This window comes from Mesoplodon mirus (genome assembly GCF_964341445.2).
Source record: "Mesoplodon mirus genome assembly, chromosome: 20".
Classification (NCBI taxonomy): Eukaryota; Metazoa; Chordata; class Mammalia; order Artiodactyla; family Ziphiidae; genus Mesoplodon; species Mesoplodon mirus.
In genome coordinates this window covers 35,493,784-35,517,836 of record NC_138996.1, presented here as the reverse complement: position 1 = coordinate 35,517,836, position 24,053 = coordinate 35,493,784, and the positions used below count along the sequence as shown (strand labels likewise).

Here is a 24,053-nt window from a genome sequence, read left to right as displayed (position 1 = left end):
AGACGTTGTTCCCTTTCCCAACAGATTTCTGTTAACTTTGTTCCTAATAAGAGAGAAATAAGCATCTACTGCAAGTACAATAAATAAGGAAATAGAAATAATGAATAAGATGCTAAGTATGGAAAATTTTAATTTACTTTTAGTTGGATGCAATTAGATACTTGTTAAATGCCTACTTGTTAAATACATGTTTAAAATAGTTCCACATACAAGTTGGATCATATAAATAAGTACACTTCTAGAAAAGTATAAGCTTATGATTTTTAGGACTAGAAAATTAGAATCCAAAAATACATACCCATCATCAGAGCCACTGCAAAGAATTCCCTCCCTCAGAGGAGACCACCTAACATGGAACACTTTCTCTGTATGCCCACTAAACACTTTCAGTGGTTGATCGGAACTGGTGGCCACATAATAGACACGAACATTTTTGTCTTCACAGCCAGTGGCTATCATGTCTCTGAAATATCACCCACGGCACATTAAAAAAATTAAAAGTTTGATATTATTTGTTACTGATAGTTTTTAAATGCACACAGTTCTAACTTCTAAAATGAGAATTTTTTGCTTCCTTAATAAAGTTACACTGAAAACTGACATAAATAAAAACATCATTTACAGCAACTGCTCTAGTCCAGAATGAGTTTCTCAATGTTTCCTTTCAATCAGTTGTGTTTTTATTTTATTTATGAGAGATAATGGTACAGTTATTTCTATACATTCTTTTTCAAGATGTCCAGATTCATAACTTTAGTATTTCTCAGACCTTTATATTTTGCAACCATTGGGTCTTAAGACGGGTCCTGAATGGTCCGTGATCGAGATTTGCTTAACTGCTGGTAGGCACGTTATTAATTACTACATGCCCTGACCGCTGGTAAATTTTGTTGTGGTGGGGCTATAAATAGCAATGTTTCCCCCAGAAGTGTGCTTGGAAAGCTCCCCGCAGAACCAGGGTCGTCTCATCTGACAGTAAGTCACATTCCTGGTTTTCCAATTCTCTTTGATGAGATGCTTAACTGTTTGATCCAACAGAATCCTCTGGGAATATAATATGTGGATCTGATCTTTTAATGATCTTGGCTCATTACCTCTAAGAGAGTGAGATAGCTAAGCAACTATCTGTACCCTAGCCATCATGCCTGGAACACTGTTCCCGATGGAATTCGAGGACTAGGCAGGCCTGTGGCATCAGGTACCAGCCAGAACGGTCTCCCCCAAGGAACATCAACAACCGTATAAACAGTCCCCAGGCTTTAAAGGTAAAGAGGGGAAGTTACACGTTTTGGACTCAGCTGTTATCAAAACCTTCTCCAAACTTCAAATTGTTGATTTTTGTCGCATGGGTTGTAATACCTATATTTATTTAACCTTACATGCATAAATACACCAGTTTGTAAACTGCATGCCGATCTATAAATGTGTAGATTACATGTGCCCAAGGCCCGCTGATAAACAGCCTGTTCCTCTATGTGGGAAAATATATTTTGCATAATACAAATATTTACACGTATACACGAGCATATTTCTGTATATATGCCTATGCAGATACATAAAGATAAAATCTTAGAAATGAAAAAATATTCAAAGAAGGTACATACAGATATCCAAATTATAAATTCAGAAATATCTTATGAATAAACTTTTATAAGTTCAAGGTGTTTTTCACTTATCTCCTAGGATGCTACGTGGAATATAAATACAGAAATTAGAACATTTAGAAAAGATTTTTAAAAATAAAAGTGAGGGCTTCCCTGGTGGTGCAGTGGTTGAGAGTCCGCCTGCCGATGCAGGGGACACGGGTTCGTGCCCCGGTCCGGGAGGATCCCACATGCCGCGGAGCGGATGGGCCCATGAGCCATGGCTGCTGAGCCTGCGCGTCCGGAGCTTGTGCTCCACAACGGGAGAGGCCACAACAGTGAGAGGTCCGCGTACCGCAAAAAAAAAAAAAATAGAATAAAATAAGAGGTCAAGGATTTGGGCTTTAGCAGTTTGTTGTTTGCATTTTCAGGCCACTGAGATGCGAAATACTGTGGAAGAGCTGGTCACGAGCTCATTTTAGAGCCTCTAACCGGGGACCTCCCTGGCAGTCCATGGTTAAGACTTCGCCTTCCAATACTGTGGGTATGGGTTCGATCCCCAGTCAGGGAGCTAAGATCCCACATGCCTCGGGGCCAAAAAAACCAAAACATAAAGCAGAAGCAATATTGTAATAAATTCAATAAAGATTTTTAAAATGGTCCACATAAAAAAAATTTTTTTAAGTACCTATAACTGTGTAATAAATGCTTCTATATTTACTGGAAGAAACTCATAGATCCATCATTTTGTATAATATGTGATTTGACTCAGAACACAGTGTAATAAGGTTTTAATATTTTAGTATGTATATTTTACGACTCTAATATGGAAAAGCATAATTCACATTGTTTCACAATATTTAAAGAAAGTTTGAATTTTTAAATATAATTTATATCCCATCAAAGAGAGGTTTGAAACACAAGATTCTTGGAAGTGCAGTGGCTTAAAGGATCAATTTTAGTGGAGGTTTGACTTGGATTAATTTTTAAATCTAAGCTGATCTTTAATGCCAGGCTCTTAAGCAAGGCTGACCTTTCAAAACCATTCTAAGTTCCGTGTCATGGGAAATCACCCAAGGCCGTGGCATTTGCATTAGGTGGAGGCAATGGAAAGTCACGGGGAACAAAATACCATTTGCCCAGATTCCTAAAAAGGGTTCAGAGAAAGGGCCACGTTCCTCAGAAGACACACAGATTGGGCTGATTTCCATGTTTTAGTTAGTCATGTGCTTTTCCTTAAAGCAGCAGGAAATAGCTTGAAAGTAGGAAATCAGTATTTCTAAATCATATAAAAACCTCACGGAATAAAAACAGATGGTTACACATGCAATTACAAGGCTAGGCAAAGGGAATATTACCTAAAAAGAGTCATGAATATTACCTATGGAAATAACTTTAAACTTTGTGGCTATTCAAAATCTCTGAAATGTAATTATTACTTGTTTCCGGAAAAAATACTTACCTGTTGTTTTGGCTCCAATCACAGCCAAACACTGCAGCTGGATGTTTGTATTTGTGTAGTACTTTACCATCAACTGTTCGAATAATACTGAAATTAAGTATAATATATTAATAGAAAATTACAACAGTCTAAATACATCATTCAAGGGAAGAAAGCCAAAACTGTAAAATTCGAGCATAAGTGTTTTAGGAAAGAGACCTTGTCTGCAAAGCACAAGGAACATTTAAAAGTACTGTGTAAATATTACCAATTATGAGTAAGGATATTTATATCACATAGTATTAATTATGGTAACCCACTGAAACCAATTTAAAGGAGATACATCTTTATTTAGAAACGATTTCTTATATTTTTAATTAGGGAAATACATAGTTTAATACATATATTTTAAAACATATGCATTAGATTTCAGCTTCAAAATTTAACAGTTCAAAATGTATGTTTAAAACAACTCATTTATAGCGTTGGGTGCATGCACTATTACACCAACTGCAAGACATAATATTTTCATGGCATATTTTAAGTGATACAACTAGAAATTCAGAGGACCCCTTCTCCCAAAACAGATCCTATATACTTTCACTGCAAAAACAAAAGAAGCTCTAATACCCTCCTATTACATTACCATAGTGCAAGGGCTGTTGATTCCATTAGGGACACAAAGCTGTGTATAAATTAACGTATTGCAAAGTTTTAAAAGTCTTTGGAAAAGACCCTTTTAAAACATCACTAGGCCCACCAAAACTCTGAGGTTACTGGAGAATGGTGGTGACCTACGCTTCCAAATATTTAGTCATTGACTGTGGTATTTATCAAATAAGTAACGCGCTGAGAATATATGGTAAATCTAATCATGTATCACCTAGTCAAAAAACTCTTACGTACATCTTTCGTATTTTGGTATGTATCAATGAGCAAATAGTCATTTTCAAGGGAAAAAAATCACTAACTGTTGTTTCTGAAAATTTTAACTTCTTGGTAAAGATCTTTGGTTTCCATAACTACTGTATTTTCCACTGAAATTAAAAAGTGAGGATGAGAAGATTTTGGGCTGGGTATAGCAAAACCTAAGAGGAGATAAACTTTACTACTTCTCAACAACCGTAAGTGCTTATACTACCTGTCAAAGATGACAATACCTATAGCTATAGGGTAGCACCATTGCATTAAAAACATTTTTTTTAACTCAAAGGCAATTCTTCCCTTACATATATTTCTTGGAAGCCTACTTTTTCTTGGAACTCAACAGAATTAAGAAAGCACATATTTCTGAGAAGTTAGTCACTTTCTAAAAATAGGCATTTCCCACAGGCATGATCTTATTCCTCCTTACAAAGCCTTTTTATCCTTTTTTCAATAATAACACCTACTGTGAACAAGTTTCTAGAGCACTTGATACCTCTTTAATCACTTGCGAAACTGAAATACCACTCCCTCAAAATGTGATGAAAATTAGACTCTGTGAAAGTCCTTTAAATTTCTTTAAGACAAGTCACAGTATTCTAGTTAAAATTCGAGTAGTATTTTCATTTAGAAAGAATTAGTGGTTTGTTTATTCTTAAAACATCATTGCATTGTTATTTATTACTGATATATCATAGCAATGTAGCATGTGCCTATGCGGGCTTATAAATAATATTTATGATAGTAGGTAGAGCTGTACAAATGGAATCTCATCGAATATTTTAATGTATGTGCTAACATGATACAACTGATATTATCAAATGTATCTTTTATAAACCGTGTAATTTCATACATGGTACTTACCAGTAACCATCACCACTGCAGGTTGCTATTCTTTTGGAATCTTTATGACTCCAGGCAATGCAGAATATTCCATTTTTTCCATGCTTCAAAAAATGTAAAATACCTATCAATAAGAAATAATTCACCCCTTTTTCCTCTTATTTATTTACTTCTTCTAATATTACTTTTCTATTAGGAACTTGCTCTAGATGATTCTACAGAGACACTACTGTCAACAGCAGAAAGCTGAATACACACTTTAAAGAATGTGTGACGCTGTCAACACTTAAGAAACAAAACCATTGTTTTAAGACATAAATGGGTGGCTCTATTTCCTTTTTGTGGACACTGGTAAAGACCCAGAATCTGCTTCCTCAGCCATCTGTAGAATTAAGCTCTGCTTAATAGCTTAATACCTTTTTCTGTAAAAGCCCTTCTGGAGATGAAGATAGTTATCTATCTGCTTTCTAACCCAGTTAGGCTCCTAAAACTACAGTATAAGAGATGCTGAAAGCAGCTGTTATTATTGATTGTTCTTCTAAATTTCAAAATTTTATTTTTATGAAACAAAGAAGCTTTAAGGTTATTATTATAACAAATCACTCTGTATTTACCTGTACTCTACATTTATCTGTATTCTTGGACTGAGAAAGGGTAAAGGAATACAGTCACAGCTGGTATGATGAGAACTTTTAAAAACACAAAGAATATATTTTATACATAGGAATGTCATTCATCAACTAGGTAATGGGTGAATAAAGGTTGCAACCAATCCATTTCCAAATTTTGTTTAAAACATTTCAGTTTTATATAGCACTTAAATCGTGGCTGCTCTTAATGGAAGACTAAAGTGACTTTTTATCTGGAGCCTTAAGGCTGTTTTACTAAGGCGGTCTCCAGTTTGCTATTTTTACTTTCCTTGGGGGGTCAAGGTGGGTAGCTTTATAAAGATGAACACAAGAATGGAGGTAGTCTCTATACTCACTCAGTTGAAGGAGGGGAGGTCCTCCATCAGCTGTGTTCGTCCCTGTGAACGGGGCACTTATGGCTCCTTCACGTCCTGCGTTTTATTTTGTGAGGCATGTGTAACTCAGTGAACTGAAGCTGACAGTGTTCATTTTCCCCACATTTATTATCCTAGATGTAAACGGTTTCGATATTGGTCTTAACTATGCTATTGGAGCTGGGAAAGACATAAATGGACGTAAGAGACGTCCCTGATGCTCAGGGCTGGGCTGCTGGCATCAGGCTGCACCTGCCAAGCGCTAATAGGAAGATACTTAGTTGACAGGACGCCAAGATGCTAGAAGAAGAAATCGACAGAGCTGACATCCAAGGATAAGATTCTTGAATTAGGTCAAAAGTTTCTTTTCCAGGTTCATCTTTTCTTCTTATATCCTTACTTATTATGGGATACGCATCGTTCTGGTGATGCGGAGGGCAGAGGGCAGGCTGGGGGAGTGCTGAACTGAGAACATTGTTGTTAAGTAGAGAAAGGGAAGGATGACCTGTAGTCCTTTGCCAAAATTCCCTCTTTTGAGAGCAGAATTGCACACTGGTGGTTGGTGAAGTTTCCCTACGGCTCTGCATTTGTCACATAACTTCCGTAACCCCTGGAAGATCAACGCTACTTGATTTTCAGAGAGAGAACAGTCTTTTGTATAAATGGTTTTAAAGCCTCGATATATAAATAATTATCAAGTAAGTTATATGTTTAATAAACTTCAACAGTAATCATTTGAAATGAATGAGATGTCAAGAGAGTGAGAGACAATCCTAGATGCTGTTCACATTTCCCTCCATTCACAGCTAACATACTGTGACGAGAGCATACGTATTTACAAAATATTAACAGAACTCAGGGAAACATGAAATGACAATTTAACTCCAAGCAGAAGGAAAAGTACAATCTGTGACACTACAAGTAGGAAGAGGGGAGCCTTTAGAACTTGTTATGGAAAAATGGAATTTGAGACTTGGAAGGAAGCCTAAGAAATTATATAATCCAACTTCACCATCTTATAAAATGAACAATCAGAAGAGATATGGGGACATATGTATATGTATAACTGATTCACTTTGTTATAAAGCAGAAACTAACACACCATTGTAAAGCAATTATACTCCAATAAAGATGTTAAAAAATAAATAAATAAATGAACAATCAGGTTCAAGGCAATAAAATTATCCTCTCTATGTCAAGAGCTAATCAGTGACAAAATTGGGACTATAATTTGGGTCTCGTTCTGAGTTTAGTCTTTTTCCAACTTTTGAATATTTGCCTAGACAATTTTGTGGAAGGTGACCCAAAATTTCTTTGAACCTCTAATGCAACTCTAGGTGAATTTTTATATCTTAGACTCAGCTACATTTTTAAGAATTCATTTTAGCACGTGCATGTCCTCTTGAATTTTCTTCTAATTAAAAGACTACAATGCCACCTGGTGACTAACTAATAAATTAAGAGAGGAAAGCATTTAAAAAACGTGAAGCCATATAAGACATTATGTTATTCGACTAGCAATAAATACATCTTACCTCATTAAATCGTTGTACGATTTTGCCCTTTTTAATATCCCAAATAAAAGCACCATTTCGAGAAGTTGCTCCAGCAATACAATTTAAATCACCTTAGGAAACAATTTGTTAGACATTATATGAAATGTTTGCCACAAATGTAATTCTTTTCAAAAATGTAATTTTTGAAAAAGTAAGACTTGAGTTTGCAAAGTGGCTCTTTTTTTTAAATAATGAAAATTATCAAATGTATGCAAATATAGAAAGAACAGTATAATGCATGAATCCATCATACAATTTCAACAATTATCAAAATATGGTCAATCTTATTTTGTCTATAGCCCCCTTCTGGATTTCTTTGGAGCAAATCTCTAACATTGTATTCTTTCATCAATAAATACTCGAGGATGGATGTCTAAAATACAGGAACTCTTTTATTAACGTGACCAAACTACTACAATCACAAATAGAAAAATTATCAAAAATTCCTCAATATTATTACATATCCAGTCAGTATTTACATTTTTCTGACCATCTAGTAATTTTTTTAATGGTTAGGAAAGTATTTCTCTAAGCAGGACACATGAAAAAATTTATTTTCTCCATCAAAGACATAAACAATGCTCTTTGTTCTTAAGAAGTTAAAAAAATCTGTTAAAATCGAACTGCAGCTAAGTTAGTAGCTGGTCTTGAATTTTTTGCAAGGCAGTCAGAGAAAAGGTTTGCTCCATTAGAAGAAAGAAATAGCTGTTATCTGCCTCCTAGGAGTAAAAATATGGAGGAATTATTTGGTGATAAATGACTATAAATACTAAAAGAAAAGGCCTCACCATTTTTTTCTAGGGTTTTCATTCTGCTACCCTTTTAGTGCTCTGAAATTATTGGGGGAAAGTTTCCATATTTATATGCACTTCTAAAAATTTTCCTGTGATATCTACTCTAAAAATAAAGGAAATTTTGCAATCATCTATAACCTACTCTACTTCCATCCAGTGTCAACCTTTGCTAATCTTTTAAGTTTCATCCATATTTACCTAACAATAGTGATTCATCAGTAATCACATTGCAAAAAGTGGCAGAATTTCCATTTCCCAACATTTTTATTTTCTTAAGGCAAATTCTCAATGTAGAGAGTGAAATAAACTTTAAGTAAGATTGGGCCTTCTGTGTTATGATTTGAAACAATGGTTTTCACAGTCACAATTTCTATTCAAGCTTTAGGTTTGAGGCTTGAATATGTTTTGTAGAAGGAAGAATGATCAGCTCATTGCTGTTACAGTGTCACTGCCCTGGTGGCCCAATACCTGTATCTCAACCCAGCAGGCCCTGCTGTGACGATGCAAACTACCATGACTAAGAGCACAGGCTTACACATCAAACTGACAAGGGTTCAAATCTTGACTCCACCACTACTCCACATGTATATAATCTTGGGTAAGTTCCTCAACCTCTCTGACCTCAGATACTCTTTAATAAATGTTGGCTCTCACAATCGCAAGTAAAATGAAGATGGAGGTGAAGAAGGGAGCAGAAAACAGTGCTAGTTCTTTTTGTTCCTTACTTCTTAATTAGTGAAGTAACATTTTTTTCCAATTAGCTTTGGATCTATAATGGCACTAAGTATGTTCTGCTTCAGAGAACAGCTGCTGTCATTAAGACTTGGAAGTAAAACCTTCTTCTAGATCTTCTCACGGCAGGAGATAAGGGATACAAAAACAGTAGTTCTTTACCTTTTTTGTATCATGGACTTCTCTGAAAATCTGATAGCTGTGATAATCTTTGACAGATATAGGAACATGCACACATATGCTAAAAATTATGCATAAAATTCCAAGAGATTCCCACATTCTCTGAAGACATCAAAACCCTGACAGCCCATATATTCAGGGCTAAAAATCTCTGTGCACAAGGAGATAAGCTAAAAAATAAGCTATATCTTGGTTATAAGTGGGTTTTAAATTAATATGTTAGTATTAGGACAAATAAGTAAAGCATTCTACATAGTTATAAAGTGAAAAATTCATTTTAAGTGTGTAAAATTATTCATTACAGGAAGAAAATGTTTTGGGAGAAAATGTCAGAGGTTTCATAGGACATCTCTTTTTTACATACAGGAAGGTATAAAGGTAGCATCATTCTAGATCAAAGAAAAGACCCAATTATAGCATAAAAGTTCTTCAATATTACAAAAGCAGAGTTTATATAGAATCACATGCTCACAATTAAACTGTGATGATATATAATCATTCATATTCACAAAACAGATGTATCAGAGACAGATATTATAATTTTTAGAAAATATATGTTTTATTTTCATATATTTCATTCACATGAAAATTTTAAGGAAAACTTCTATAATGTAAAATACACTACACCTTTTTAGGCATATCTATACAAAGGCAGCTAAAACTAGATGGGTCAGTATCATCCTGATTTACTGTGGCTTTTCTATATGACTATGTCATACAGAAGGGCCCAGAAATCAATGTGCTTGTGCAGGTAGTCTATTCTAAAACCCACAAAAACCGCACCAACAACTAGGTTGGTACTAATCTGCCTCCACAATCATTTAGAGTAAGATGGCACTGTGAGGAAGAAGATAATACAAATGGAAATAAAAGTTAGGAAAGTTGGGCTTCCCTGGTGGCGCAGTGGTTGAGAGTCCGCCTGCCGATGCAGGGGACGCGGGTTCGTGCCCCGGTGCGGGAGGATCCCACATGCCGCGGAGCGGCTGGGCCCGTGAGCCATGGCCGCTGAGCCTGCACGTCCGGAGCCTGTGCTCTGCAACGGGAGAGGCCACAACAGTGGGAGGCCCGTGTACCGCAAAAAAAAAAAAGTTAGGAAAGTCATTTAATTGTATTTCTGATTTTAATAAAATACTTCTTACCTGGAGCCCATGAAAGGGAATAAACAACCCCTTCATTCCCTGGGGAAGTGTACACTGCCGTCAGTGTGTTTATATCCCAGACTTTTATTGTGCCGTCAAATGAAGCTGTTGCTAAAAGATTGGGATCATCAGGTTTGAATTTGCAGTCAAAGATAGTTTCCACGTGACCCTAGGAATGCAGCATAAAAAAACATAGCACAAACCCAGACAAAATGTGAGTCCTCAGCAGGGTTGTATTCTATTTTATACAGAGGCTTAATGATCATGAGAACAGAAGTTCGTAGACTCATAGAATTATTATGACTTCATAATAGAAATAAATCTTAGAAAACACTTAATACAACCTTGCTCATTTCATGAATGAGAACATGAAAGCTCAGAGTAACTGGCAGAGGTGGACTTCTCCTTCCTTCTGAAAGAATATTCTATTTCTCATTTTGCTTCCAAAATATACTACAACTATGTGATTTTCCACTATACAAAGGAGTAACGTGGCCCACACAATAATGGGAAAACTACCAAATGCACAGTAATCCTGATAAGCTAAACAGACATTAATATTTAAAGAAGTTTAATGTTTATAATGTCTACAACTAAATAATTTTAATAGTTCTATACATTTTTCTAAAATGTTTCAATCAACCAAGATAAAGTCCTAATATATGATTCTCTATGAAAATAATTTTAGAATATCATCAATAATACATAAGTAAAAGTAAACATCATTTTATACACAAAATAAGTATTGTGTATAAAAGAATGACCACAGACATACCAAGTCCCTAAGAAAATCCCACTTCTTAGCTCCCATATCATAAAGTCCAACTCCACCATCCAAGAAACAGCACACTGCGTGACCAGGAGGAACAGAAAATGCTTGATTCTGTGTCAAAGTTGGGGGTGGTACTGCTTCACTCGTTGAGGATGTATAATGATTTTTGGTTGGGGACTGGATTGAAACTAGAAAAGAAAAAATAAATAAACAAGTAAACATTTATGCCAGTATCTTCCCATAGGCTGGAATGAAACCACAGGACTTAATTTACAAAGATGCTCTTTGTTTTCTTTTATCCAGAATTTATATCAGTAAACTCTTAAGCAATGACCAGATTTTCTGCCACAGGAGTACTTTAGCAGCATTTCCCATATTATATATTTATATACACAAAATGGGATATTATTTTGAAAAGAGGTGCATAGAAGTGCAAGGGGTGCAAAATGAATGAAAATTAGTTTCTGAGGAATCACAATATGTGATGAATATTTGGTTTCTTATTGTCCCATAAATTAAAGCACAGCACGATTATTTCTGAATTAAAATTTTCTTCCAAAGTGCGGACGTAATAGCTTACTTCTTCCTCTATGTAAGCAAACACACACACATGTGAACTTTTTTCTTTTAAAACTAATAACTCTCTTCCACTAATTTTCAATCCAATGAAAATAATTATTTTTGAGATTATTTATAATTCACTTTAATTTAGCACCCAAATTAAGAATTACAACTGTCTGATATACATTTGCATCTTAATTTCTCTCTTCTTCCTCAATTTTTACTGTTCATAGACTTTCAATTCTCCAACTTTCAATTACATAAATGTCGCCTTGTTCAGTTATTTTCTTTGTATTCTTTTTTTTTTTTTTTTTTTTTTTTTTTTTGCTGTACGCGGGCCTCTCACTGTTGTGGCCTCTCCCGTTGCGGAGCACAGGCTCCGGACGCACAGGCTCAGCGGCCATGGCTCACGGGCCCAGCCGCTCCGCGGCATATGGGATCCTCCCAGACCGGGGCACGAACCCGCATCCCCTGCATCGGCAGGCAGACTCTCAACCACTGCGCCACCAGGGAGGCCCCCTCTTTGTATTCTTTATCACATATTTTGTCTTCTTTCAAAAAAGCTTTTCCTTAGAACATAAATATACTCTTGTAAATATAATTCAAAATAATGATACCACCATAAATTATCAGACCAATCTAGATTAATTACACACTGGTATATAAATATTTCCCAGAATATTGTCTTTTTTGATTCAAATATAATAAAGTCTTCCTTATTGCGTTCATTAGGATAATACTCATTTCTTAGAATCGGAGAACGACAGGCAGTCCAAACTAGAATGAACCATTAATAACAAAAGAAGCATTCGGTTCAACGAAATTTTGCTGAAAGTTTGGTTAAAATTAATATAATCCATGACTGTTTTCTAATATTTTAATTTGTTGATATTATAGGTGGCTTTGATACCCTTTATGCTCCTATCTATCCATAATTCATATTTTTTCCCAGAATTTGATGATTATGTCTACATTTAAAGTTTTTCATTTTTACATAATTTTTCTTACTCCACACTTTCTGTTACATTAAAAAATTGGAGAAAAAACTAACTATCAACAGCCTGAAAGGGATGACTGAAAAATGACAAGATCAGTATGTGCTTCTTTATATTTCCTGATTTTTCTCTAATGGGCCTGGACCACTTTTGCAATAAGAAAAAAATAAGGAAGAAAAGAACCTACGATATTTCAGTCATCTTACGAGATGGGTGTTCACAACAAATAAACAAAGAAAAAAATAGTTCCAAAAAATGCAGGATACATAAACAATATGCCAGTCCCCAGCATACTATCAATACTTCTCCAGTCCTAATGTTTCTAGACCCTCCAGTTTCCAGGATTTAGAAGTATTAGGAAAAACTTAAATTTGTGAAAAGACTGGAGGTTCAAATACAGAGATTTTCTACTACTCGCCATTGCCCACAAAATTAGATACTAAATTTGCTAACCAAAACAACATTATTTTGAACAGGTCTCACTAATTATTTAGTATATCATAGACAGTAGTGAGTAAGGAGGAATCAATAACTCTAGGTTGTTCCAGCACTAAACTCTTTTCCTCAAGTTTTTTTTATGATCCACACAGAAATAAAAGAAACACTGCCAACCATGCAGAGTAACCACAGTTGACTTAAATAGGAAGTCAGGGCCTCCCTGGTGGCGCAGTGGTTGAGAGTCCGCCTGCCGATGCAGGGGGTACGGGTTCGTGCCCCGGTCTGGGAGGATCCCATGTGCCGCGGAGCGGCTGGGCCCGTGAGCCGTGGCAGCTGGGCCTGCGCATCCGGAGCCTGTGCTCCGCAGCGGGAGAGGCCACGGCAGTGAGAGGCCCGCATACCGCAAAAAGAAAAAAAAAAAAAAAAAATAGGAAGTCAATTTCTTTTCCCTCATATTTAGGAAAAACTCTAATTCTAAACCTCCCCCCCATACTTCAGATTTTTCTTTTATACCTTAAATGTATTTTATAATTTTTTCTTAATCATAGAAGTAATAAAAGGTAATTAGAAAAAAACACAAAAATAAATGAAGAACATCTATAATACTAACTACCAATCCTGTGACAAACATGCAATGCATTCAAACATGGAATATATATTCTAGATCCTACATTTCCAATGTTTAGGTTATTTTAACTTTGCTATAAACCATATAGATTGTAAAAGAGTCATGTTTAAAACAAAGTCCCCTAGTTCAGACCAATTTTATTTAATCCCATCACTCTTGATATTTTTCATTTTCACCAATATCATTGTTTCATTTTCCCCATGTAGATTTGAGATTATCTTAATATCCTCATTTAATAGCATTTTTAAATGTAACTTTGCTCTAAATATTTTCAATTTAGCAATATTAGATGTTGTGTGGCTTTGATGGTACCTTTAGCACGTATATTGTCAAAGGCTATTTTTTTAAATTTGCTTTTCAGTAGCAGTATTTGATACGTTTATATCATTATATCACTCATTTTATTGGATAGCAGCAAGTACGATATTTTAAAATATCAAATTTTGATATTTTTACTTACATTTCTTCCTTGGAGGAGAATTCAGTACATGTAAGCAGTGAAACCCTGTTTTCTTTAATTTAAAATTATCAACAGGTGTTGCTCTAGAAACATTCCAAACGCGCAAAACACCCACTTGAGAATCTAGTCAGATCAAGAAAAAAGCATTATATTAACAAATTTTATTTGAAACATAAAATGCCTAGATATAAAAGTAATAACAAAATTTCAACTTGCCAGATTTTTAGCACCACTTACTGACATTCTTCACACAGTAATATTATATCATAATACAAAGAAACAGCCGAAGTGATATTCATCCTTTCCATTTTTGGCACGTTTTGCCTTTTTTTTTTTCTGTTCCAAATCCCTTTCTCGGGTGAGAGACTGCCTGCCTTGGGAGCTTCCCCGACAAAGATCATTATGACAATGTGACCACAAAAAAGCACCCCAGGGACACACTTGCTCTAGGAAAGCCAGCCACAGAAAACTTTCCACCTCTACCATTAAGTAATCCTTCACCTTTCGAAATGTTTGTAAACTGCTTCCTTGTTCACTTGCAGCCAAAGACTGCCTGATATACCTGAAGATTCATTAGAAAGCCCCCTCCTTTGAAAAATCCTACCTTAATAAGCTACTCTGGCAAGAGTCTGGCAGTTCCTCAAATGATTAAACGCAGTCACCATATGACCCAAAAATTGCACTCCTGCATATACACCCAACCGAATTACAGACATGTGTCCCCATAAAGCCTGCACACAAATGTTCACAGCAGCATTCATACCCACACAAAAGTGGAAACAAGCTAAATGTCTATCAGCTGATAAATGGATAAACAAAACCTGGCATATCCATACAATGGAATATTATTCATCTATAAAAAGGAATGAAATACTCATCCATGCTACATCATGGATGAACCTTGAAAACTGTATGTGAAGTCAAAGAAGCCAGACATAAAAGGCCACATGTTGAATGACTCTGCTTCTATGAAACGTCCAGAACAGGCAAATCCACCAAAAGAGAAAGCAGATTAGTGGTTTATGTACACACATGAGTGACTAAGGGGTGTGGAGGGTGTAATGAAGAGTGACTCGCGGATGGGTACAGGGTTTATTAGGGGGATGAGGGAACGCTCTGGAGTTCAATGATGCTAATGGTCGTGGAACTCTGGACACAGAAACCACTACACTGTACACTTTAAGTGTACACGGTGAGTTTTTATGGTATGTGAATCTCAGGTCAATAATAATGATAATAATAATAATAGATATATTATTATGAATATGTATCTATCATTAATTATATCCTGTGAAATTAAAGGCAATGAAGATACACCAATAAGAATCCATCTACTTCTATGTGCAGTTTAACTGCTTAAAGAAGTAAAGACTTCTTTAAAAATGTTGAAAAGATAAAGACTCTTTGTCTTTCATTTTACACTTAGCAAATATGGGAAGTATTTATACAGCAGCTGAAAGTGCTGTCTCCAGAGACCTCTCTCTCTCTGAAGCTAAGTAAACGGTCAAAGTAGAGTCATTTGATTCCTAATTACTATTTTAAATTCCCCACCTTCCCATCCCCCATCACTTCTTAGTTTTGCTAATTCTCTTATGATTAGGAAATCATGACTGTCAAAATCCTGAGTGAGGCTAACAGACTCCTCATCCAGATAAACTGTTTTTTCTAGCCAGTATTTTTACTGTCACCCTGCCATGGCTGAAATAGAACTGCCTTTGTCTTTTGTATACACACAAACACAGACATGCACACATGTGTGTACATATATGACATATTCCAATGTTACCAGAAACCTGGAAAACTGGGCCTTCTTTTCATTTTTATTTGTCATTGTGTTAATGATGCACTGTATAAATAAAAGTAAACGAGGTATTTACTATAATAATAATGTTTGAGATATTAATAAGTTTTACACAAAATTAACCAATAAAAGTACAATTTCCCTGATTCAATTAAAGAATATACACATATTTAAACCTCTGGGAGTAGGGTAAAGTTACCTCCAGTTATAAACATGCCAGGAGCACTGGGAACCCAGGCCAAGCATTGCACAGAAGCTACTGCACTGGGAAAATTAAATGTTGTTATGCAACAAAGTGATTCCGAATCTATTAGGCGAATTCCACGATGCAAATTAGCCACTAGGAGGTAATCAGTAGACAGTGGGTCCCATTCCAGGGCTGTAACGGGATCCTCCTCGTCGGTCCCTTCAAGAGATTCAGGTCTCATAACATGCTTCTGACTTTTATTACCTATTAAAATGTAAAGAGCATGATTTTCAACAAAATTTCCAAAATAAGATTAATCATTGAGATCACATGAACTTTCTCCTTGCATACCAGTGATCTCTGAGAGTCCTGGGAATACAAGTCTGGCATTTCTATGCAGAAGTCATAACTGACAAGGGAATGCAGGTGAATTAGAGTTTGTCCTAAGGATGAAAGTCGTACTGGACTGCTTTGCTTTGGCAATCCCCAGTACCCTGTATGTTTTTCTATTTGTTACTGAAAAGCTGTAAGAAAAAGACGTAGGAAAATAAAATACATCATCTTGTCATCAACTACAATTTCACTGAGTTACAACAGCATAGGAATAGGGAAGTGTTTACCGAAGTGAAGAACATCGTGTTCTGACTAAAAGCACAGACTTTGGAAGGCTGCCTGGGTCCAGATCCTAGTCCCAAGATACTTAATCTCTGTGCGCTCAGTTTTTTATTTTACAGTGGAGAACAAAACGATACCAGAGTTTGTTTGTTTTTTTAAGAGTAAACGAGTTAGTTGCTTGAAGTGCTTCGAACAGCGGGGCATACGATAAACAGCATACCCATGTTTATTGTCATACGACCTCATTCATCCTATCACTTGTCATACCATAATTCACTCCTGGCTACCAGAACAAAGAGGCAGCCAGAAAAACAGGGAGGTGAAACAAGTGAAGTAAGTGAAGAAAAGGATCAGCAAACAATCCTCTTATTTCTTCCAAAATATATACACACTGGCGATACAGAAAAAAAGGCCTTTGCTAACGCACCAAAGGGGACTCCAATTAAACAGTTCTCTCATTCACAAAAGAAAGGCAGTGAAACACTAAGTTTACAGATTACAACCTTAACAGAAGTACCAATTATTCCTAAGTACTGTAAACTTTGAAGAAGTTTTTATTTTAAAAATAACACTATTGGGCTTCCCTGGTGGCGCAGTGGTTGAGAGTCCACCTGCCGATGCAGGGGACACGGGTTCGTACCCCAGTCCGGGAAGATCCCACATGCCGCGGAGCGGCTTGGCCCGTGAGCCATGGCCACTGAGCCTGCGCGTCCGGAGCCTGTGCTCCGCAACGGGAGAGGCCACAGCAGTGAGAGGCCCGCGTACCGCAAAAAAAAAAGGGGGGGGGTGGAATTTGGACACAGAGACACACGTACACAGGAGGAATGCCCTGGGGAGACTGGCATTATGCTACCCCAAGGTAAGGAACCACCAGAAGCTAAGAGAGAGGCCTGGAACAGATCCTTCTCTGGAGCCTGCAGAGGGCCTTGCCAGACACCTTGATTTTGTACTTTTGGCCTCTAGAATTGTAAGATGATAAATTTTCTAAGAGTTCTCATCACAAGGAAAAAATTTATTTTTTTCTTTTTCCTTCTATTGTATCTGTATGAGATGACGATGCTCACTAAGCTTATTATGGGAATCTTTTCACAAGATTTGTAAATCAAACCATCATGCTGTACACATTAAACTCATGCAGTGATGTATGCCAGTTCTATCTCAATAAGACAAAAAAAAATCTGTTGTTCTAAGCCCTCCAGTTTGTGGTACTTTGTCGGGGCAGCCCTATCAAACTAATACATGGGTGGATCCAGAAAAATAGCACTTGATGATGCGGGCACAGATGCCCAAATTACTTTGGTTAACAGCCGGGTGATTGAGTTATGGGAAAACAGTGGCTTCTTCTGGAAGTCACACAGGCCAGACTGTTGAAATATTATACTTTCTACCCTCACATAAACCTAAACAGAAAAGTGCAGGAGGCTTTATTTTCCTGCCTATCCTTTCTATGCCAAAATAAGCATATAACGTCTCAGTGTTTCAGAGCTTAGACACATAATACTATGTCTCAATGTCTTAACAGATTAAAACCTTCAAAAACGCCCAATAACAGCAATAAAGCAAGAAAAGAAAGCCCTAGTCAATGAAAAAGGAGATGGTCACAATGACAAATTACAAAATATGAAAAATACCCAAAATGAAATATGGACCAGAATAAGAGCACATCTCCACTATTCTCCTCTGAACTCAGGCAGCACAGGTTCTGCAAGATGCAAGTGTAACGATCCCCATGAAATCTCTGGGTGTGGGCCAGCCAGAAGGAGATATGGGGAGTGTCCTTACATACACCCCAGAGGGCAGAGAGGCAAGAGGAGGAGAGCAGGACCTGCTCACAGGGCAGGTCTTTACTGTCCCAAAATCACCTCCCAGGTGCTGAGGAGGATGAAGAATAGAGGAGGGAGAGGAAGTGGTATTTACCTGATTGGCACAGAGCAAGTCTGCAAATTATGTCACTTAACTGTGAGCCTCAGGGACCAACTATAACCAGAATCTGCTCCCAATGCAGAGAATGGAACAGATTGGGTGAGGGCATTTGAGACGACAAATCCAAAGGAAGCAAAGAACTGGTCCCTCCCCATTCTACTCTAAACAGATGACACTTTCCCCGTGTTAAATCAGTGCAACCAGAAGGGGCAAGCGGATGTGTACAAGGAGCACAGAGGGGAGGTGTAAAGAAGCACACAGTTATTCTCACCTTTCTTAAAAATGTATATAATAGATCTTCTTTAAAATGTACTTAAAGGGCTTTCCTGGTGGCGCAGTGGTTGAGAGTCCACCTGCCGATGCAGGGGACACGGGTTCGTGCCCCGGTCCGCGAGGATCCCACATGCCGCGGAGCGGCTGGGCCCGTGAGCCATGGCCGCTGAGCCTGCGCGTCCGGAGCCTGTGCTCCGCAACGGGAGAGGCCACAACAGTGAGGCCCGTGTACCACCAAAAAAAAAAAAGATTTAATATAAAATGGTCCGATGGATAAAGATGATGTGGCACATATATACAATGGAATATTACTCAGCCATAAAAAGAAATGAAACTGAATTATTTGTAGTGAGGTGGATGGACCTAGAGTCTGTCATACAGAGTGAAGTAAGTCAGTAAGAGAAAAACAAATACCGTATGCTAACACATATATATGGAATCTAAGAAAAAATAAATGTCATGAAGAACCTAGGGGTAAGACGGGAATAAAGACACAGACCTACTAGAGAATGGACTTGAGGATATGGGGAGGGGGAAGGGTAAGCTGGGATGAAGTGAAAGAGTGGCATGGACATATGTACACTACCAAGCGTAAAATAGATAGCTAGTGGGAAGCAGCCGCATAGCACAGGGAGATCAGCTCGGTGCTTTGTGACCACCTAGAGGGGTGGGATAGGGAGGGTGGGAGGGAGGGAGACGCAAGAGGGAGGAGATATGGGAACATATGTATTCTGATTCACTCTGTTATAAAGCAGAAACTAACACACCATTGTAAAGCAATTATACTCCAATAAAGATGTGAAAAAAATAATATAAAATAAAAATAAAAAATAAAGTGTTAAAAAAAATTAAGAAAGAAAAGATTTATTTGGATGTTCACTGTTTCTTCTGTTCGATTTCAATTTCTTCTTTCTTCTATTAATTTCAGATAAGTTGAATGTAATATGCCTTGTGAAAGTAGTTATTCTAATCCTGAAACAGCACTTTCATCCATCTACCTAGTGAACCAGGAGTCACATCCATCGACAGAGATACCAGATGGCTAAAAGCACATCTTTCAAATGTCAGCAGTGCTTACTTATAAGTGGAGAACTGTTCATCTAATTTTTCAATTTTTATTATATATTTTGTTATTGTTTAAATTTAAAAAATAAACATAAACTAATTTCTCAGACCTTTCCACTGAGCCATGTTAATTAACTAATAGGGCTACAAGGAGTTATTTTTCCTTTTTATCCCAAGTTCAAACTCTTTGCTAAGGAGCTGTGACAACTAAATGGTATTATACAATCAGGTGGGAAAATACTTTTGAGTAGTATTAGTAAGTTATTATATAATCCAGCTGTAGGTCCTTTGTCATTCAGGCCATTTTCTTAGTAAATGTGCAGAATGAAACAACTGACTTTAAAAAGTAAAAATGCAGGACAAATGCCTGACGGGGGTTAACTCAAAGTAAAATCTGCAGAGCTGAGTTAAATGTACTACGATGTCTTACAAAGAAGATTTATTTCCAATGGTTATTTGGAATTGGCATAGTGCTGGATAATATTTGCACAACTATTATTTAAAAATTAAAATACTGTTAACTTTCTATGCTGTGTAAATAAGAAATTATATATGCTGAGAAAAATAAAATTTAAGAGACCTGACTAGTAAAATTCTTACCTGGTTGAAAAATTGATAGACTTCCATCAATATGACCAAAGACAACTTTCCCCTTTTTTTGGGTATGCCATCTGAATATACAGATATCAGACAGGAAGCTATGGGCTTCTTTGTGCACAGTCACGCCACTGTCTGGTCCTGAGATGGTCCAGATGAACAGTGGGCCTCTCTGGGAAGCAAACGCCACTGTGTCATCTGCATTCCAGCACCAGCTGAGAGAGGCAGGCGTCCCTGGAATAAATTAAATACAAATACACAGTAGAGAAACATGGCATAAGATCGTACTGTTAAATGTTATTTGCATCCTACCTTTCTAAAACAACTAAAATACAAGACTGTGTTCATTATTAAAAAATATTACCTTCTTACTTGGAAATTTGATTTATAAAGTAACCCTAAAGACTGCAGGGAATGTATGCAGGGTACTTCTATGATGAAAAAGTACCTAGTTTCTGGTTTAAAACTACTAATATGATCATATGCTTCACATACTCAAAGAAATGTATAGAGTTCTTTCTTTCTTTCAGAAAACTATATATTAAAGCAATAAATTCTTACTGAGTTTTTGTGTCTAAGACCTGCTTTAGGCGTTCTAGGTATACAAGTTAATATAGGAGACAATTCCTGCTTTAAAGGATCTTAAGTATAACTTGGGGAGATAAGGATTACTTTTATGAAAAGTTGCATGCTACTAAAAGGATTTAATAACAACAAAATTAACACTACAAACTACTTCTTATCAGGAGTTGGATTTAAGTCTTAGTTTTGCCTCGAATGATCTAAACAAGCCACTTTACCTCTCTGTAAACCTGTTTCCTCACATAAAATAGACATGACTAAAAACAGCTGACCACCTGTTTCACATGAAAGTTAGGGCAAGAAAAAATAATGATGTATGTAAAAATCCTTTTTAAACTAAAAGACAAAATACGAAAGTTAACTGTTAATCTCCTGTTATTGTGATCAAATAAATAAGAGATGAAATAAATGTTATGGTAAATTTATGACTCAGGAGACAGATTGTGAATCTCCCGACATAGAATCGGAATCATCAAACTGAATATGCATATCAGATCGTGTGGAGTTAGGGCCCAGGAATCTATTTTTAACAAGGTTCTCCAAATGATTTTTATGTGTATAAGGGTTTCTGACTGTTTGGGCTACTGCCCTAGAAAGAAACTGGATTTGAATTACACCTTGAAGGAACAGCAGAGTTTCAATACGTGGGTCAAGAAGTATTTCCCAGGAAGAGGAAATGCTATGAACAAAGACACAGAGTTGAAAGTTGTTCATTGACCATAAATTCAATTTGTGTCAGCAGCCTACAATGTGCCAAGAGGCAGAAGCTAAAGCTGATTCACTTGGTTATAAAGCAGAAACAAACACACCACTGTAAAGCAATTATACTCAGATAAAGATGTTAAAAAAAAAAGAGAGAGAAAAAAAACTGTTTCAGGGCTTGACATACAATGGGAACTCCATAAATACTCACTGAATAAATGAATGGGTACATAAATAAGGCCAATAAAAAAGCTGTTTGGTTTTCGGATACATTAACAGTAGAATTTCCCCAATAAGGGATAAGGCATGCTGTATGGGTCAAACCACCACAGCCCACTTGAAGGAAGCCACTGGAATGATGGCTCTCGGAATGTGTGTTTTGAGAAGCACAGCAAGGAAGAGAAAGGACCAGAAACGATGTCATGTAGTTATAATAGAAAACACTGCTATACTGGCTTGTCACACGCAAGCACTTCTAAGAGCTCTACAAATATCCTCTCATTTAATTCTTCCAACAATATTCTGAGATAGGCAGGTAGTATTATTCTCCACTGTTAACAGTTTGTTTTTTTTTTCTGAAAGTGTATTATTAAGTGTGACATTTTTCAGGTTGGTGACAATTTTTTAACCTTTTACATTTAAACAAAGTAATACTCATTTTCTTTTAAGTGACATTTTTAATATTAAGAAAAAAGAATGATGAAGTAAAAAGAATACAGAGGCATGTTCAAGTTCAACAGCCGGATGTGGAAGTTCTAATTTTTTTTTTTTTAAGTTGACAATGCAAACTTCTACTCTGTTTAAACTGGATTCTGAAAAGAAAAAAAGGAGTCTACACCATTTCAAAGGGGATTATTTTAAATAAAAATGACCAAAAATATTCATAATTTTTGCAAATATCAAAACTTTCAATCTTCAAATTAAGATCTTTGAAAACAACATGAGGAATTTACTCTGAAATTTTTCAGAAAAAGGAAAAATATAATAAAATTGATCAAATTGTTACCACAATTATTTAATCATTCTACACATGTTAATGAAAAAGTCTTATTTAATTGCATATTCAGTGGCAAAGGAAGCTATGGTGCACACAGCTGAACAAAAATCTCTTCCACAATGAATGGATGTGATGCATATGGTGTTTGATGACAGATCAGTGGACAAACTAGGTAATGATACCATAATATGCTGTCTAATCTGTCCTTCTGCATAACATTTAGAAAATGTTATTATGCAGTTATAGTCTAGTATAGATTTTGTGTGACAACTTTATAAGCACAATGGCATTGTATAACATGTTTAGTTTATGTCACATAAAATATGGAAAGAATTTTAAGGAGTATTTATTGTGTTATTTAAAATTAATCTCACACAAAGCTGTATTTAAAGTATTGGGAAAGTGCACTGTTGATCAATATAAACAATACTGGTAAAACCGTAGGATCTGTGATTGGTGGAGAAATGGCTTTGACCAGAAAAACATGAAATCTTGATTGAGGCTATTAATCACTGTTTATACACCACAAAGCTTTGCACCAAACCTAATTTGGCTTTTTCTCATTGGAGTATTGAAAACCTTAAGGAAAACTGTTACTTACATTAATGGAAGCTCACTGAATAGATGACTTTTGAAAAGATTTTTCTCAGAGATTGAAGCAAACTACTCACTGTCTAATACTGAAATTCACTGGTCGCTGCAAGTGAAAATAATAAGCAGTGTATATGAACCTGGGAAGGAGATGCTAATTTTCCTAGCTGAAAATATTTTTTAGGACGAAAGTTACATAACAAAATTGGTGTATTTTTCTGGTGTTTTCAGCATTCCTAACGACCTAAATTTGGAAAGACAAGGGAAAAGCCATACTCAATCTATGTCGAACATATCCAAAGCTTCCAAAAGGCATCATTATTGTTATATTGGAAGCAAGATTTAAATACAATTGCCTATGACTTCTCAATATTGTTGTTACACACTGAAAAGAATATTATAAAGAAACTCTGTGAAAAGTAAAGTTTGTGACACTGTTACATCTCAGTTTACTATCTCAAAGTTACAACCAGTACTTTTTAGAGAAAAGGCTGAATATGGAAAATATATCCAGCAGTAGCTTTCAAAAACATAATCGGTAATTGAGCTACACTCAGCGCTCAAAAAGAGAACTGAATTATTATGACATTTAACACAGAAAAATGATTATTTAACTTCATCATCATTATGGGGTAAGATGCTAGGTAGAAAGAAAGTAATGATATTATGCC

The 24,053-nt window shown here is 36.3% G+C and overlaps 1 protein-coding gene across 2 annotated transcripts in view; it reads right to left on the bottom strand.

Annotated features, from left to right (window-relative positions):
- The window catches only part of WDR17 (WD repeat domain 17), a gene marked incomplete at its 5' end in the record, with an annotated part of 75,388 nt that overhangs the window by 28,082 nt on the left and 23,253 nt on the right, over positions 1 to 24,053 (bottom strand). Inside the window, 9 exons of one of the 2 annotated variants that reach the window (XM_082608803.1) lie at positions 299 to 463; positions 3,046 to 3,132; positions 4,813 to 4,895; positions 7,330 to 7,421; positions 10,196 to 10,364; positions 10,971 to 11,155; positions 14,050 to 14,172; positions 16,050 to 16,301; positions 20,514 to 20,744. In XM_082608803.1, coding sequence (XP_082464929.1) covers positions 299 to 463; positions 3,046 to 3,132; positions 4,813 to 4,895; positions 7,330 to 7,421; positions 10,196 to 10,364; positions 10,971 to 11,155; positions 14,050 to 14,172; positions 16,050 to 16,301; positions 20,514 to 20,744 — 1,387 coding nt within the window. The remainder of the gene's footprint in view (positions 1 to 298; positions 464 to 3,045; positions 3,133 to 4,812; positions 4,896 to 7,329; positions 7,422 to 10,195; positions 10,365 to 10,970; positions 11,156 to 14,049; positions 14,173 to 16,049; positions 16,302 to 20,513; positions 20,745 to 24,053) is intronic. The other variant, XM_082608804.1, reaches the window with a different exon arrangement.